The sequence below is a fragment of the Mesocricetus auratus genome, unplaced genomic scaffold, assembly GCF_017639785.1.
Source record: "Mesocricetus auratus isolate SY011 unplaced genomic scaffold, BCM_Maur_2.0 Super-Scaffold_100003, whole genome shotgun sequence".
NCBI classification, from domain to species: Eukaryota; Metazoa; Chordata; class Mammalia; order Rodentia; family Cricetidae; genus Mesocricetus; species Mesocricetus auratus.
The window spans coordinates 19,030,378-19,050,000 of record NW_024429188.1 but is presented as its reverse complement, the minus strand read 5'-3'; the positions used below and the strand labels follow the sequence as shown (position 1 = coordinate 19,050,000).

Here is a 19,623-nt window from a genome sequence, read left to right as displayed (position 1 = left end):
ATAGTAAGCACAACTAATTAGAAGTTTTGTTTCAACAGTGAAGAGATACAGAAGGAAAAAAATGGGCCCACAAAACATGCTTTTCAGGTGAACTGGAATTAAAAGACCGATTAGTTAGAAATCCTATACCTTCAAACTGAAGAAGGCTGACTGTCTCTAATCCAGAAAAAGGTAGATCTGTTTTCTGTATCTTTATGTCACTATGAATTCCTGCCAAAAATCTTGAGAGCTCTAGACCATGATGATCAAAGAAGGCAGATGGGCTAAATGCCTATAAAATACTCATGACTATGAAGAAAACCTAGAGATATGAGGTAGTCTGGAACACAGCACCTGGAGGATAAACTGCCAATCTAATCCAGGAGGCCATCAAAGCTCTAGGAGTTAATGGCACTGCAGGAAAACAGCATTGGTGAATGACATTTTAAAAAGTCAGTTTAACTGACATTAGGTGGCTGTAGAAAAGCCAAAGAAAAGATGTGCCCCAGTATCCGACTGCAGTGGAATATACAAATTCTGTTTCTGGAGAGAAAGACTGAAGACAGCTTCTCTTTCAAATTTGGACGGCTAGTTTATTTTCTTTCAGTTTTCTGGTGTAAAACTTTCCTTACAGCTGTGTAAGTTACAGGCTTTGATTTCTATATGACATTTGAAAATTGTCTACCCAAGCCTTTGATAAATATTAATGCTGTCTAACTTCTATTTCAAGTGTGGGCTCCAGGCCCAGGCTATTCAAAAGGTCCCTTCTCACTTTTGGTTTCCGGGTTGGCTTTCTAAACCAGAGTAGTAAAAGACCCAACTTCCACCATTGAATCTAGTTTTCTTTCTTTATACGGTTCAGAGGAAGATGGGTAACTGTATAAAATAAGTATTTCATTTTCTCTCATTTCAGTAAGGTTTTAATAATACTCTGTCCTAAAATCAGGATTCACAAAAAAAAGCCCTCTCTAGTCTTCATATTGAAAACTATACTCCTCCTGGCTCAGGGTCGTATGTATTGTCAAATGAACTGTCCTCAAGTCTCCTTAAAGAATATGCTCCAGAGCCCCATGTTTAAAGGAAACCCTAGAATTTACTTACCTTATCAGAGGTTTCCGTAAAGCCCCCCAACACACCCAAAGGCATATGATTTCCCCCCATGGGGAAAATTGTGCTCACTATGAACGGTTTAGTAAAATATTGTAACCTTCTTTTCTCTCTTCAGCTTTTGTGCAACTTCCCAGCAAAGCGAATAGCCCAAATAAAGTTGGAACACAAAAGACTTTGTTTCCTAGGTAACTTTCAAAAAGAAAAAAAGTTTGGTGCATGCAAAGAGGTAGGGGACAGAGAGAGAGAGAGAGAGAGAGAGAGAGAGAGAGAGAGAGAGAGAGAGAGAGAGAGAGAGAGAGAGAGAGAGAGAGAGAGAGAGAGAGAGAGCGAGCACAGGAAAGCTGAGCACCAGAGCCCAGCAGGAAAGAAAACTCCCACCACCAGAGTCCTCATTGTGCTGGCGATTCCTTCCTTGAATAACAATGAACTTGAAAGGATAGTGACCTGAATCCAGGTTCTGACCAGCAGCCAAAAGTACTTTTTTATTTAATGGTGACAGGGACAATTGGCTGCCACAGGATCCTCTTGTCTTGTTCTCCTGGTTTTTTTGTTTGTTTGTTTTTGTTTTTGTTTTTGTTTGAGAAGCTGAACCTTTACAGGTCTGAAAAATACAGGGAAAACTGTCATTTCTTTTTCCAAAACTACAAAATCCAGGAGCAGTGACAGAGGATCTCTATGCTTAATAGAGCTGCTAATTGCAACTCCAAGAGGGACATTAATGAGGAACAAAGCCAATGACAGGGCTGTCTTTAATTCAAGTTAGGAAAATACCATCCTTTAGGTTGACTTAAGAGAAAAACTGTTAGTTGAAAATGGGCTTGCAATAAAGTTAAAAAAGAGAAGAAAGGGAGAGTGTCTGAAAAAAGCAGGATAAGGCTGCAAAGCAATGTTCTCAGAACCAATACCTTTCTACTCCATGGGGCCATGTGGCAACATTCAGTGGGGGAGGGCGAGCGCGTGCTGTTAAACTATGAAAATGAAATGCAAAAGAAAAAAATTAAAATGTAAACAAAATAATGCCCTAATTAGGCCAAATCTATGATCCTAACAAATAACATTCTGGGAGAACTTCTCTTCTAAATGATTCTGTTCTGGCTAAAAGGACAGATTCTGGACCTAGAATTCTTAAATTCCAATCCTGGCTACCTGGATTTCCCCCTACATGGTCAGGTATAATTCTTTAACGTCTATAGTAAGATAGATGAATAATAGCATCCACCATCCAGGGCTAATCTGAGGATTAAATTAGTAAATACATGTAGAATTTTGGCACTTAGCATGCTTTATATGTTACTTTTACAACTATGGTTATTTTTATATTTACCCTGTAACTGTGAAAATGTCTTTGAAAACGATAATTCCCCCATCTTTTATGTGTATACATATGCATGTATATATGTATGTTTGAATGTGTGCAGATATGTGTATATGTGTTGATATGCATGCATAAAAGTATGTACATGTGCACATTGAGGCAGAGGCTAACCTCAGGTATCATCGTTTCTCATGAATTATTCCTTTTGTGATTTTATGTTTGGTTGGTTGGTTTTTGGCTTTGGCTTTTTGTTTGTTTGAGGGTCTTTAACTGGCCTGGAGCTTGCCAAATAGGCTAGGATGCTGGCCAGTGAGTCTCAGGGATCTGCTTGTTTCTGCTGCCTCAGTCCTGGGATTATTAGCTTGGACTACCACACCCTGCTTTAAAATTTAGATCCAAATGTTTGCCAGGCAAGCATTTTACCTACTGAGCCATCTCTACAGATCTGTAACTTCCCCATCTTTTTAATCTAAGTCTTGCTAAATTAGGAAAGACTAAATTATTTTCTTTCCTTAGAATGATTTTATTTCCCCATGAATTGTTTGGGAGAAAATGTCCTTTATGTGTCACTTCATTTACACTGCTGCAATTTGCTTCTCTCTCATCAAGCATATTTAAAGACCACTTGTTTCAAGAGCGTTTCTGCTACATACCCACACATGGTTTAATGCTGGGCTGCCAACACCTCACAATACTTAAATTGAGAAGAAAGCCTGTATTTTGTTTTGTATTGAATGAAACAAATCATATTGCCAATCTTGCTTGGAAAATAATTTGGCAATCAGTATTTTCTCTTCAGGATCTACTTGTTTGTTTGCTTGTTGGTTTTGAGAGAGAGAGGACTCACTATCCTGTCCATGTTGATCTCTAACCCACAGTCATCTTGCCTAAGCCTTCCACATTCTGCAATTACAGAAATGCCCTACCATGCCTGGCTGAAACTCTTAAACTTCGACCAGGTGAGAAAACCCATGGGCTGCATATGGGCAAGGATAGCTATGGATGGAGCCCAATACAAAATTTTAAACTTACTAAAAACATTGTGTTTTTTTTACTATTAGTTTTTAGTAACTTGACTTGCATATCCATGTAATGGCTTTGTTTATAGCAATGCCATGTTTCAATGCCAAAGGCTAGACATGCCTATGAGTTTAATCTATACTAGCTTTAGATTCAATTATGCACATATTATATATAGTACTTACCTTACAGCAGGGCTTTATTATAATACAAATTATCATTGAACACATACATGCACATATTGTATTCATCTAGTAAATTGTGAATTCCTGTATTGAACATTCTCTCTCAGTCTTTCATGATACTAGTTGTACTCCCCCTCATAAGAACTCACCAAAATTTTTGCTCACTCAAATGATACCAGATATCTGTGTGTTTTAGCAGTTATGTGAATTCCAACGGAAATTAGAGGCATGACCAAGATCTCAGAAGGGAACAGATACCATGGAAATCTGTCTTACTAGAGTAAAATATAAAACCAGACAGGAAACCACCAGAAACTTCTGGTTCCCTAAGTGAATTGGCATGGGTAGATACTGAATCTAGTTATTCTCAATTCTATGGCAGGCATGAATTGTGAGAAGCATTCAAGATCTAATTCTAATTTACTCTTCTAAGTTTTAACGGGTAGGGTTGTTCATTAATTTTTATATAGAGCAAATGCCATTTCTTCATGCCCAGTTTGTTTTGACTAGATCTTAAGCCTGATGGGTTGAAAGAATCTAAGACTTTTCTGCTGAACATAAGCATTTTGAGAGATGTATTATATAACACCTGAGATCAGACTTGACTCTGGTTCTATCCTGAGAATCAGTCATAGACAATGTGTAAGTCTCATGTAAGAGACTGAAATATGTAAAATAGAGGAACAATTCATAGAATCAGGTGAAAGGGGGCCTCAAATGATGTTGATATGGGAAAGGAAGTTGCTTCAAAGAAAATCAAGGCTTTGGTAGCTCATGAAGAAATTTTCCAAAGGGGAAAAAACATAATAAGAAACTGAAGTTCAGAAAACATTAAAAAATAATATTGACAAATGAATTTGGTAGTTCATCATAAATCCCTCAAGTTGGCTCTCCTGCTGGGTATTTTTTTCCCTCAGGAATGAGAGATGAGGAGTATATTTTACTTTTTATCTGTTTGCAGAAAAGCCATCTACATATTAAACAAGTATGATATAAAATCTGGCAGTGACCAAGGGTGGCCTTGGTTGAATCCAGACAGTGCAGACTGGTGTGAACTATTATAATCAAACCAAGGTCTCCTTGTATTATATTCTCCAGCAGATTCAGCCTCAGGTAATCATCTTGCTATCATTTTGGTAGCAGCCCTAACCTATGGCACACAAATGCTGATACTGGGTAGCCTTGAGCTTTGGAATAGAGAGGTGGTGCTCTTTGGTTCCTCAACCTAAACCTAATTAGGCTGCCTGTAGATTTATAGGATCTGTGCATTAGTATTAAGTGGGCTATGGTTTTATATCTGCCATGAATTACAAACTGTCTGAGTCTTGTATTTGAAACTGTCCTATCTCTGGATGTTGGTCAGTAGAAGCAAAATGATTCTGATTGTTTTGAATTATATTTTTATATAATGAATGGTAGCAGAATAATTTTTCTCTAATTTATCTAAGAAATCAGATTCAAAGCCAGTTCTACCTCCAGGCATCTCTACTTGACCAGAATGCCACTCCTCAATAGGTACTAATGGAAAAGTTGCAGAAAAGCTAGGCATTGATCAAATTTGTATAAACTAAATTATTCTTTAATGGCTTTATGTAAATGTGCCTCATTGCTCATTCAGAGAAATGCTATCCATTATTTATTCATAACTGTATTACCACTGACTCCATAATATTCTATAAATATTTGTTGTGTTGCTAGCACCTTAGTGTTCCCGACATTAAGAAACAAACATTTCCTCCTAAAGAAATAAAATTCCTCTTAAAATGACATCAAATTATTTCCACCTACACATAATTTTTCAGTACAAAGTTAAAAAGATACAGCATCGGGGAAAATAAGACAGCACCAGTAAGATGCATGCAAAACAACAGGTAATAGAAGGATAACCAATGGATACCTGCTTTTGGAAGTATCACTTAGTGCAGAAGTGGCAGTGAACAACACTTGGTTCTTTAGAATAACTGTGGGAAGACTGTTAGGAGACCAGCATTTTATCCACTTATGAGTATTTCTTAGATGAAGGTGGAAATCAGTTCCAATGTAAACAAACTGTCAGACTCAAAATAAAAATAGTTTATCTCTTGTGTACAGTGTGCTCACTGTATAATTCTTGTAACTTGTCTATACTATCGATATTTTCATAAAACATGCTGGAGAAAAATGAAAAATCTATTTCCTGCTCCTTTCCTAGGCTTTCATTTTGACCCCCTACCATTGATTTTGAGAAGTCCCAGACTAAATTACTACATTGTCGAATAAGCCAGGACCAATCATGTCTATCTTGTTCCTAACAATGGATTCTTCTTTGATACCTCACCTCCATTTTGGTCTCTGTGGGCCCCATTGTATTTCAAGTCATTTCCCCTAGCTTTTCATAAGATTGCCTCAACCAAACCCAGAGTTATATTTATGATCAGTGCTCAGAACAAGAAATAACAAATATTATACTCAAAAGTAGCCAAGGAAATTTCTCTAGTGGCCATTGAAAAAATATTTTCAAAACCCAATCTTTTGTGGTATATATGAGAGAGAAAAGTTCATGCCTTGACTTTTGTGGCTGTGAGCAAACATTTCTCCAAAGAGTTCGAGATTTCCCCAAATCTCTTGTAGTGGCAGAAGAAAATCCTTCTACTCCACATTTTACTTTCTGTTGGGTTTTATTTCATATGCTGATAGGGGATTATTTTGCTTTAAAACTTGCCAAAAGACATCTGTTAAAATGTTGTGGGTATTCCAGCAGGAAATGTTTTGAAAAATTGGCTTTGGTTTGTGATCTAACTGATACCACATGGCATTTATAGCTGTCGAATTTCAGAGCTGATTTACAACTATCATGCTATCTTAAACCTGAGAAGTATTTACTGGAGATGAGGTATTATCATATATTTGAATACAGGAGTAAAAACCTTAGAGTGATGATATCATTTACAGCTCATACCAGACTTCTAGTGAGGTGACATGGACGTTCAATATCACTCTACCACAGAGTTTGTTTGTCCTCAGACTAATCTCTGCATTAACGTATGTACTATGGCCCATCTGTGAGATGGAGAAGCCCCATCTGCCACAGATTCTTCTGTGCAGGAGTCTGTGTGAATGTATTGTACATAAATATGAACCACTTTGATCTTTCTCTGAGGTTTAAAAAGTTTGGCAATGCTTTCTTCACATGTCACTCTCTTCCTGCTGCCATGACAGGGCACAGTCTGTCCCTTGAGACTATCTCATAGTCTCCCACTGGTGGCAACGTTTAATAACATCATTTTTTAATTCATCCTGTGCTTCTTTCTCCCCATGTCTTCAACTCCTGCACTCACAAAGCTGAATAAGCAATGGCAAGGAAAATAATGGATGAGGAAGAGGCTTAGGGGACATCTTCTACTTTTGCAGGGCTGAGCCCCACTCCCAACCTTCAATTTCTTCAAAAGGCACCACCTTCACCTAACATGTCACCCCAAACTCCAAATGTTCAAACCCATCACTCCATACTCCTAGCCAGATTTGAGATAAAGAAAACCAAACCAGCAAATACACACTTATCAAGGTGTAAGAACTCACTGTGAAAAATCCAAGGGAATGTTACTAAAGCAGAATTTGGTACACAATGGTTGTAGGCTAGGAAGGGAGATGTTTGGGGAAAGATCCTTACCAAGTTCTTCTATAGCTACTTTATGCACTCATATCTATTTAAAGTGCTAAGAAGTACGATTATTCAAACTTGGGGAACATTCTCTTGTCACTGATAAATCTCCTCTTACAAATCATACCTTTACTATATTCCCCTGATGAACATAGTCATTACCACCTCCTCAATGCTCCTGAAGAATGTTTAGCAACAGAAAGCAAAAAAAAAGATGAACAAGTGCTTACAAATGTGCTCAATATCCACATTCACTGGGCAATTTGAATATAAACCACAAGTCACTATGATACAGGGAATGAAATGAAAAAGAGTAGTAACATCTAGTGTTGGCAAAGATGTGGCACAACTGGAATGCTTCTAAATTGTTGAGAATAGTTTAAAATGGTACAATCACTTCAGAGTCTAATAGAATTAATAAAATTAAACATATGTCTATTTTTAATCCCCTGCTAGGTCTATGGAAGAAAGAAATATTATTATAGCCACAAGAAGCCTTGCATAAAAATATTTAGAGTAGTTATATTTGTAAAAGCAAAAAAAGAAAAACAAATAAGCCCTACACTTAGAAACAACTAACTCAAATACCTGCCAACAGCAGAATGATAAACAGATTGTGCAGTACTGTGTTCATAAACTGTAATACAACACAGCAATCTAAAAAGTACATGTGGGCTGAAGAGATGGCTCAGCGGGTTAAGGCACCTGCTTCAAACCCCGATGCACTCAGTTCAGTACCCAGTACTCATGTGATAGAAGGAAAGAAAAGACTTGTGCTGGTTTTCCTCTAACCTCCACATACATGTTGTGGCATGTGTGCCTGTACACATGCATGCACAAAATGAATAATTCACACTACTATTAATTCAACATTGATTTTAGAGAGTGTGTGAAACAAGCTAGGGCCGTATCATTGACTTGTGTTCCATATGCACAATACTCTGGATTTAACCCTCAAAAAGTAAAATAAGAAAAAACTAAGGACATGGAGCCAATGAAACCACACACACACACACACACACACACACACACACACACACACACACACACACACACACTTAGTTTTTAATCACATTCTGTTGGTAGACATTTGGAGTGTGAAATCTACCCACAGTGAGAAAAGTTTGAATGACAAGGGCAATGGTGCAGTTTTTACCCAAAGGATGGTTCTCTGAAAGCAACTGTCCAACCATAAAACATTTTGCCTTGGCTGAAATGAACAAAAATATCTGGGGTAACAGAATATTAAAATATTTTAACGTTCAAGAACACTTTGTTTAATCATGCGCTATTAATGAAGTATTTTAAACACACGGAGATTAACAAAATCATACTGGAAGTATTTGTGGAAAGTAGTCCCTACATGAATGGAAAAGAGGTCTACAGGGAGCCTGGGTGGAGAGCACTTTGTACCTACTGCTCAGCTAAGTCGTTTACTCACAGGAATTGCTCTGAACTGTCAAGAATAGAAAACACGGCTCACTGACCATGATGACTGAGAGATCGGTTCCAGTAAGTATCTCATTCATTCTCTGTGGCCAGTTATGCCAGTGAGGAGAGCCCCTGCCAAGGGTCACCCAGCTCCATCAATCCTCAAAGGTTGCTAAGAGTGAATAAAAGATACAAGTGAGGAAAAGGCAGGCCCTGCTTTGAAGCACTAGGAATAAAGAGTCTTTGAAGTGCTACAAACACCACAACCCCTTTCACTGAATCAGAGGGAGCAGCAAAGGGAGTCAGCAGAAGAAGCCAGAAGTGGAGAGATGTTGCCCCTTTTGGGTACCATTCCCACTGAAGCTTTGCCCAGGGAATTCAGGGCAGTTATGACAGAAGCTCAGCAAGGTCATCCTTGGCCTCACCACAGCCAACTTATTTTTAAAGAGTGTAAGAGTGTGACCTTCTCTCTCAAGCCATGAACCTTCTGCCTGTGCTCTTTCTACTCCTCTGTGGAGATTATCAATGTGTATATACTCATGGAGCCACTTCCATGATCAGTGCACAGGTCTGTTCTATGAATTTCAAAAACTCCCCTGTGCTGCCACTTTATAGTCACAATGTCCCCCAAAACTGACCCCTAGCAGTCTGCCATGATCAGAGCACAGATCTGTTCTATGACCTTCACAAACTCTCTTGTGCTGTCACTTTATAGTCACAATGTCCCCCAATACTAACCTCTAACAGTCACTAATCTGTTCTCCATTGCTATGGTTTTGTCATTTTGAAAATGTTATATGAATGAAATCGTAGAGTATGTAACCTTTGGAGACTAGGCTTTTTACGCAGAATAATGCTTTTGAGATACTTCGAAGTTACTGTGTATATAAATAATTCAATTTTTATTGTGAAGACTACTCCATTATCTGCCTATATTTTGAATAGCGGAAAAGTCTCAGGAATGCAAGATAATTCAACCCAAGAATATTCTGTAAAATGATGTATACAGACAAGAAATTTTATTGACAGCTCCACAGGTAGGCTAATATAATATTTTTTAAAAGAATTCCAAAACTAAATTCTGCAATAAGGCATTTTCTTTCTTTTCCACAATACTTAATGTTAACCAGACTCACTGGTTAAAGCTTTCTTTCATCAGCTATTGTGCTGCTGAACAAGTGATTGTCTGTTTACTACAAATCTATTCTCCTGTATTCTGCTCTGTGATGCTGGATTCTGCGAATGTTTCTGTCTTGTTAGCTGCTTCCCACTGGGTTCCACCAATAGGCTACTAGAAGGAGACCGATAGGCCAGAAGAGGGAGAAAGGACTTCCTACTCCCTCATACACACTGCTCTTATAACATCATCCTGGCAATGGTCCCTCACCCTAGGCTAGCAGTTGGTTTCAGCTATTATCTGTGGATGTATCTATGCTAGACACTATGCTGATCTCCTTCAACACAAACACTACGTAAGAATAGCAAGTACAATAACAGTCACCAGCAATTTACATTAAGTATGCAAGATCTACATAATTTTTGAGAAGGCCAAACAGGTGAGTTAGATGGAAGGGGTAATAGGTCCTGCAATGTTATATTAAGACTAATATCAAGCTCTTCTCTTCCTGTGCAGTAGCCTTTTGTTACTGTGACAAAATTAACTGAGCAAAATAATGTAAGGGAAGAAAGATTTTTTAAAATCTGGCTCATAGTTTCATCCCTGGTGGGGTCGGCATGGCAGATCAGAGTAGACTGACTGTTCAGCTTACATCCTGGCAGGCAAGAAGGAGAGATGGGGTGAATATGCATATTAATGTGCCTACCATAGAGAACATTCTCCAGCCCCCACATTTATTTCATCTTAGCTTGGCTGATGATGGAGTACCAAAGCTCAGAAATTCTAAGTGAATCTGGAACCAGTAATTCTGAGTAGTGGGTGCTGCCTTAAAGGTACTAATGTATGGGGAGCTCTAAAGGACCAAAAAGAGCTGGTGGACCTCTGAGAGAGTGCCACTAAGGTGACTGGACTTGACTGTTATCTCCAAGGAGGTGTGGGGAGATTAGCTGTGGGAAGTACAGAAACAGATGACACATGAAACAAACTGCCAGACTGGGATGAGGGGCCATGGCAGGGAAGGCATAACAATAGGCTCATGTTTTTGAATACTTGGTCCCGAGTTGGTTGTACTGTTTGCAGAGGTGGAGCTTTGCTGGAGGAAGCACATCTTTGGGGGTGGCCTTATTGAGTATGTAGACTCAGCTCACTTCCTGTTCTCTCTTTGCTTCCTCTGTGTGTATGAAAATGTTATCAGTTTCCTGCTCCTGCCATCATGCTTTATTTGATTGTTGCTACGTCTTCCCTGCCATTATGGATTCCATCTCTCTGGAACCAGAAGCCAAAACAGACCCTGTCTTTAAGTTGCTTTTAGTGATGGTATTTTATCACACTAGCGAAAACAGTGACTAATAAAATAATTATTGTGTTCTTCATAATCCTGAACCATCTGGCTTGATAGAGCTGTAGAACAGCCATTGAAAGATACAGTTATAAACTGGGTGGTGGTGGTACACACCTTTAATCCCAACATTTGTGAGGCAGAGACAGGTGGATCTCTGAGTTTGAGGCTAGCCTGGTCTACAGAGCAAGTTCCAGGACAGGTAGGGGGCTGTTACACAGAGAAACCCTGTCTTAAAAAAACAAAGATACAGTTACAGTGCCAACTAGGCAGTAGTAGCCTGAATGGCTGGGCCAAGATTCTACAGAAGGTTGTATACACATTAAATCAGTATCTAATGTATGATACAGTCTCTCCCATAGCCACAATTCATGGGTCTAGGAATCAAAGGGTGGAAATGGGAATGGCTTCGTTCCTATCACTCCTAGTCACCCACTAGGAACATTTTGCTTCCTATTCCTGGGACCTTAAGTTATACTGTAGTCAAAGTTTCAGTTCCAGAAAGGAGAGTGATTCTGCAAGGAGACACAATAAAAACTCCCTCCACTGAACTGGAGACTAATACTTCACCCTGGCTACTTTGCACTTCTAATGTCCTTAAGTCAACAAGCTAAGAAAGAAATAACAATGTTAGGAGGAGGGGTGATTGATTCATATTTCCAGGTGGAAATTTGATTGCTTCTCCACAGTGGAGGTAGAGAAGGGGTTCACGAGATCCTTGGGGTGTCTCTTGGTGTTTAACAAGTCAGTGGGAAAGGACAATCTAATCCAGGCAGAGTGAGAAATGGCTCAGACCCTTCAGAGATGATGGTGTGTATCACTTCTCCAGAGAAAGAACCAAGACCTGCTGAGGTGATTTGCTTAAGGTAGAGGAAATATAGAATGGGTAGTAGAGGTAGATAGTTATAAGCACCAGGTAAGGCCACGTGACCAGTTGCAGAAACAAGGATTTTAATTGGCATGAGTATTTCTACCCTCTTTTGTTAAGTACATGTTTGTGAATATAGATGCATATATTAATAAGATAGTTATGTTATACGTTGAAGCTCCAGGAATATTATGCTGCTTCAGTTGTACAGGGATGTTTTGGCGACAGAGCAGGTCATAACTTAGTGTTGCTCTATTCAGCAGCAAATAGCCTAGAATATAAATATGCCCTGACCCTTTTGGGTTTCCACTATAATAAATCACTTATGACATACATTTCTGGTCCATTGTATAATATAAGCAAGTGTAGTAGACAGTAAAAGCCGGAGGACATCCCTTCAAGGCAAAGATACAGAACAAACTAGCTCTAAAATGAGGCTGGTGACAAAGAGACCTAAACTAAAAACATGACATTGGAGCCAAGATGGTCTCTCTTACAATGTTCTGCTTCAATTAAAGAATGAAAAATCAATCTACCTTAACTAAATCGACAAAGATTCCATTTCAATGGGGTATGGCAAAAAGGTAGATAAATATGTGATTATATATTAATATACTCATGTATGTATGCTTCCCTGATAAAATCATAAAAATTAAATATTAAAAATGGGGTTGGGTAGTTATTTGTTTTCTTTCCTCTATTTTGTTGGCATATAATGTAACATCAGCTGAGATAATATCAGTGGTTAAGTGTTGTAAATCTCTATTATCATGTTAAATTATGAGACACTAAAAGATAAAGCATTCATCAAGGGATTTGGCTATGTATTCTAAAATGAATATGTAATGCATTAGTGGTTATATGCAGAATAATTATATCATGTTAGACAGGATTATGTCTTTGTTATTGCTTTCATTTGGAAATTAACCATGGTGTAAAGAGACATGACTGAGTGTCAACTTGATGAGGGGTGGACTTATGATTGCTGATAATGGTTGTCATTTTGATGGTACCTCAAATCAATTAAAACATAAGCCGTTGGTCATTCTTGGAAAGGATTTTCCTGATCAGATTGTTTGATATATCAATATATCCTACCAGGAGGTCATATAAAGGTGTGCCCTATTACTGGCTACCTTAACTTTCACCACTTGGTTAAGCATGCATTTATCAGGTTTCTGAGTTTAAGTTACTGTTTCTTTATAATAAAAATATATTGTGGTTGATAAATTTGCCACTACACAATTATCCTGTTTTTCACCCAACTCACTTTATTCCATTTTTGACTATTGCCTGAAAAATTTGTCACAGTATTTGACTAGTGGTGAGCGTTTTTTTTCAGCATTACCTCTACATTCATTAATTAATTAGAATTCTTTTCTAGGAAAGTGTGCCTATCTTCCATATGTCAACATATTTATATGTTTAATTCACTTATAAGGCTTAGTGACAAATTTGCCTACTATGCAAATATGAGGAACTGAGTTTGGATCCCCAGAACTCACATCAAAAAGCCTCATTCTGGTATTTGCCTGTTACCCCAGTGTCAGAGTGAAAAAAGACCTAGGGGAACTCACTAGCCAATCAGTTTAGCTAAAATGGTGAGTTTCACATGCAATGAGAGACTTTATCTCAAAAACTAAGTTGGAGAAGCAATTTCTGAATATGTCCCAGTATCAGTCTCTGGCTTCTGAACATACTTGTATAGGCAAACATACACATGTATACATGCACACATATGTGCACGCACACAAGACTCATATCCTTTATCTTATGTTATAAATCATTGCTATCATTGTTTATTTTACCACTCAAAGTGTACCAGATTTAGCCAATGACTCTCCTTCAGGTTGTCTGCTATGATTTTTTACATGCTTCTTTACTATTTTTTGAGCACTCTCATACTTTTTGATACTACAAGATAATCTAGGCTTATCTTATATTTTACTAACCCAGTCTCAGATAAGCCTTTTCTACAAGGAGTACTTTTATTAGTTATTGGTATCTGGAGACAAGATATAGTCACTAAATATGCTCAGTGTTACCAGAGTTCTATTAATCCTTAAGGCTTCTGAGATAAGCTAGGGAATACATGCCTACATATTCATGTATGCATGCATACATTTACTTTCTGTGTACATATATGCATCTGTGCATGAATATAAGTACATATTTATACTGACACTTCAGATTTCAATCCTACACCTCAGCATTCATTCTAGACTTCCCACTTAGTTTATTTGTACCTCTTTTGTTCAACAGTAACATACCTGGATGTCTATCTACGATATATTTTTTGATTTACTCAATCTTGGTATATAGATAAAATAGTTTCAGAATTGCCAAGTTATTCTCATGAAAAATAAACCTCCTACTTAGAGTAGTGCTGGATTTTTAAAACCAGCTTGATCCTTTTGTTGCTGACAGGGATGCTCTTGGAAACACTCTTGGGGTGGGGTGGAGTTCCAGGCCTCCATGCTACTATTGAATGAAACACTTGTGGGAATCAAGAAAGACATTTGCAGACACACTGTCTGCCTCTACAGTTTTGTCATCACCAGCCTGAAGAGAGAGGAACTAGGACTCTTAACTGAGAAGATGTTCTGCAAATTCCAGAAACTGACCTTGTCCCACTGATCAGAGTCTTCTTTCCAGATGTAGAACACTGGGTAAACTTCTTTGGATTCATTAGAATTTTGACTGATTTATGAACCATTAATGATAGTACAAAGATATGAATTGGTCAGAACCATGGCACAGGATGATCAACAATCTCCACTTGTAACTATATGATCTAGATAGAGATGCCATGATATCCCACTGTGAGCTATTTCAGGGGTTATACATGCTGTGCTGTAGAACGTTATTTTAAGATGTGTTACATATTTAATGCTGTGGAACATTTGTTTAATGATGTAAAGATGTGTTGCATTTCTTTATGTTGCATTTGTTTAACTCTGTGAAGCTGGGTTACTTTGCCTGCCTACAACACCTTATTGGTCTAATAAAGAGCTGAATGTCCAGCAGCTACACAGAAGAAAGGATAGGTGAGATTGGCAGACAGAGAGAATAAATAGGAGGAGAAATCTTGGAGGAGAAGATCGGGGAGTGAAAGGAGAAGGAGAGGAAAACTCCAGGGACCAGCCACCCAGCTGCACAGCAAGCCATGAAGTAAGAAATAAAGAAAGGTACGTAGAAAGGTAAAAGCTTAGAGGCAAAAGATAGATGGGGTAATTTAAGCTAGAAAAGCTGGCTATGCATGGTACCTACCTAGGCCCTCTGCATGAGTATGTCATTTGTGTAGCTTGATCTGTTAGTGGGGTTCCTGGGAGTGGGGCCAGAATCTGTCCCTGGTACATGAGCTGGGTTTTTGGAGCCTATTCCCTATGGTGGGATGCAATGCTCAGCCTTGATGCAGGGGGAAGGGGCTTGGTCCTGCCTCAACTTGATATGATAGACTTTGTTAATACCCCATGGGAGGACTTACCCTTTCTGAGGAGTGGATTGGGGAGAGATGGAGGAGTGGGAGGAGGAGAGAAAGGGGGAACTGTGGTTGGTATGTAAAATGAATAAAAAATATAAAATAAAAAGAATGAGAAGCTGGCTAGAAACAAGCCAAGCTAAGGCTGAGCATTTATAAGTAATAATAAAACTTCATGTATTTATTTGGGAGCTGGGTAGCAGGCCCACAAAGACGTAAGAGTAAAAGGAGTTTAAAGAAAAACAATGACATTATGTTGAGATGAGCAATTGAGCATCACTGCAAACTGGACCATTCAGAAGGCTGATCGGAAAGACAGTGCCATAACCACAGAATTTGTTAGGGTTTTGGAAAAGGTGGATCTAGAGTAGAATATAGACATTTAGTTTATTTTGTTAATATTTTATTTTTATTTTAAATTATATGTTTATATGTGTATGAATTTGTGCCTGTGAGTGAGGCCAGAGAGGGTGCAGAAGCCCCTGGATCTGGTCTTAAAAGTGGATGTGGACACTGAATGTGCTGTGTGCTAAGAAACGAACTTGAGTCTCCCAGAAGAATAGCAAACACTCTTGACTGCTGATTCCATCTCTCTAGGCCCTGAATATTTAATTTCTCAGCCAGAGGATTGAAATCAAATTGTTTTTTGGGGGCAGTATTTAAGAAACAGAACATGAGAGTTGTGCTTTCCAATCTCTCTTCCCTTCTCTTCATACTATTGCTGTTGCATGTTAGCTCCAGATTTGTTCTGTGAACACAAAGCCACTTTTAGTGTAAATAAGGCACAAAAGAATGATGCTCCTAGTCTTTTTTTCTTCAGTATCCGTTTACTGGCTCTTTGTTTACAAATGTTAGCTTACCTGTTCTGCTGATGAATGTCCTATATCTATGTGACCAGAGAAAATGAGAGAGGGGATCCTGCCAGGACCCATTCAGCTGGGGTCCTTCACTAGATACATGTTATAATCATGCTGCCTTCCCTGTAGTGATCAGCACCTCCTTCAGCTTTTGCCATACATCTTTTGCTTCCTGTTTCTCTGCCATCTCTACCCCTCACCTTGGTCATTTAGTCTCCTAGATTCTCAATAACCCTTTAAAAATTCCCTCTGTTCTATATGGCACCCCAGAGTATATCTGCTTAATATAATTATAACTTGGCAAAATTCTTCTGTAGTTTAGAAGTTTTTATTTACCTTTGTTCATGAACAGTTGTCTGTGATATTGACTCTCCTAATGCTTTTCAGAAACCGTCACTTCTGTGGCAAGAATGTGACTGTGGTTTGGTTTTCTTCCCTCTCTCTGTCATAAAAGGACTGATTTTTTGGAGATGCTATGCTTGGCAAGAGAGAAGTATAAAGCCAAATGCTCAGGTGATTTGTCCAGGTTCCTCTATCTCAGGCCTCTGAGTCTCAATGCATACCTCTGTAGGGCATGCCTTAGTATTTATTGCACTGCTGATTTATCAGAAAGCACCCATGTGCCTGAAGGCTTGCTTAGCTTGGCAGCACCATAATCACCAGAGTGGTTGTTCTGACAATTTGCTTGGAGACTTTCAAAACCTCCTAAGTTCATCCCTCTGTTGTATCATTTATGCCTCAGTGTTACATTCATTACAATGTTTTTCCCTTCACATTTCTAAATAAAAAGATTGCTGCTTAGCAGGTGCTTAATTTCTCCTGCTTAGGATTTAAAGATGGTTTTCAGGGTCTTTAATTTTTTATACTTGGCAAATGCCTATGCTTCCTGTGGTTAGCTCCTAACAGAAGTCCAAAGCATCGAATGCATTGGAATATTAGTTACCTAGTTACACTGGTTTTCTTGTTCCTCATGTACACCACTGCTAATCCCTTGGAAACATGGAGTCTGGCACTGATGGCACAACCAGAGTTGGAATGATAGGCCTTTGAGCAAACCAAAGCAGCTTCTTTGCTATAGTCAGTTAAAGGTAAACCTCACTAGATAAGGCTACTGACATCCAAAAATCTATCTGTATTGTCTCCTCATTCATATATCTGCCTTTAGCTGTCATTCTCTGACTCATTGTTTACTTATTTCCTTGCTTATGAATGCCACTGCAAAAGGATGGGGAATGGATAGCAAATGGGGAGCAGGCAGGGTGACACAAGCATAAATGCATGAGGAATTCGCTTTGAAGTATCATTCAGATTTTATGAACAGGTGAGGCGATCAGAAACTGTAGGAAATACAGGGATTGTCTAATAGTCATGTGGTAGTCAACCGAGGCTTATTAATATGCATATTGCTTTCCCACTTTTAACTGTATAGTAATACATTTTAATTCCTGGCTGTGCTTGATTGTTCCATTTAAAATTATAGCTATAGCTCTATAAATTAGTTTGATTGCAATGAAATGAAGTCAAAGCCAAATAATATTTTCCAAAGCTATCAATGTTAGGTATTTTCTTTCCCTTCCTCTAGGGTGGGTTTATCACTTATTTGTGACACACTTGAGTCTATTTGTTACTGTTTGCTTCCCACTTGGGGTTCTCCTCACATCCTAATTGATGTCATTTACTTATGGGTAGAGGATTCATGAAATATTGCCTGGGTTCTATAACTACAGGGTATAAAAAACAAAAACAAAACAACAACAACAAAAACATATGCTCAAGGAAATGTCATTCCTCTTCAGCCCCACTGCCTCCTTTCTATTCCTTCATTCTTATCTTCACCCATCCCCTGGAGTTAAACCAACCTCATTTGTTCTGATTTATCTTCCCTCTACAGCCAGTTCTGCTGTGCTCATTTTGAAAACTTGCATTAGTTCCAAAGCAATTGGTATCTTAGGAGCGTGATTTGAACATAATGTAAATGTTGTATTTGCTTATGCATGATTTCATACATGAAAAACTCTAAGTAAATGCAAGGATTGCACCTAGCTGAACTGAGCTGTTGAAGAATGCAAAACACATTTCAGACATCCACCAGCTACCATGTTCACCTTGTGGATTGGGAGCCTATTCACACGTAGTGTTACAGCCTTCCCTCTAATTTCTTTTCAGCCTCATTCTCTTTCCTCAGTAATTCAAAAAATGCAAACCTGATGCTCCTTTCCTTTTCACAAGAAGACTTTGAGGCTTTTGTTTTTCTAGATGGAGTATCAGTTTATTGGCGTGTTTATGTATTTCACAATCACTTAATATGGTTCCTGGACAGGCTTGTGGGGTAGGTCTCAACAAGGGATGATTCTGTCACCACAGTGAAAATTTATAATGTCTTAAGTCATGGATGGAGTGCTATTATTGGCACCTAGTGGGTAGGCACCAGGGATGCTGCAACACATTGCACAACACACAGCAAGACCCACACAGGAAAGGATTATCAGGTCCAAAACGTCAATAGTGCAGAGCTTGATAAAATGGTCAGATCATTTTTAATTTGCCAAATGGCTAGTCAATTTTTCTGACATCAATAACTCAATCTTTCACCTCAGTGATTTGTGGTTCTGTCACTTTTATTGTATGTCATCATGTTATACCACTCCATTTCTTCATTTTTTATTCTCTCATACTGGTATATTTGCCTAATACCACACTGCTGAATTATAGAAATTTTAAATATATTTTTTTTGTCTTGTAGCACTAGTCACATCTTGTATAGTTCCTTTCCCAGCATTTGCTTGGTTAGTCAGATGCATTTGATTTTCCATATGAACTTAATACTATGTGTCTGACTCCACAGAACAAAGTTTATTGGAACTGGGTTAAATTACAAATTAGGTGACATAACTAATTTGTTTACAATGTTGAATCACTCTAAGCTAAGTACAGGGGGTATATTTTCATTTCACAAATGTCTTATATTGCATTTTTATTAAGTTGTTTGATATTTTTCTCACACAGATTTTATATATTAATGGGAAATTAGTTCCTAGGTATTTAATCATCCTTATTATTGCTTCAAATGATACTCTGGCACTAGCTCTTCTAATTGGCTATCATTTGTGACCTTTGAGTGCTGGCATCCTGCTTCCTTCCTGAATGATTTTATTGTTGGAATCCTTTGTCCCCTTTAGTTATTGAGAATTTTTCTGCTATGCTATCTCATCCTCTTCAGTTAGACACAGGTTTACTTCTTTTTGAATTCTTGCATATTTATTTTGTCTATCTTACTAAAT

The 19,623-nt window shown here is 38.3% G+C and overlaps 1 protein-coding gene across 6 annotated transcripts in view; it reads right to left on the bottom strand.

The window, feature by feature from the left end:
• Positions 1 to 19,623, bottom strand: part of Nhs (NHS actin remodeling regulator) — a 328,267-nt gene that overhangs the window by 19,412 nt on the left and 289,232 nt on the right. For 4 of the 6 annotated variants that reach the window (XM_040744099.1, XM_021229584.2, XM_021229585.2 and 1 more), the window contains one exon: positions 1,995 to 2,057. The exons of 1 other annotated variant lie outside the window; for it this stretch is intronic. In XM_040744099.1, coding sequence (XP_040600033.1) covers positions 1,995 to 2,057 — 63 coding nt within the window. Of the gene's footprint in view, positions 1 to 1,080; positions 1,279 to 1,994; positions 2,058 to 19,623 lie in introns of those variants that run through there. One more of the 6 variants, XM_013116438.3, reaches the window with a different exon arrangement.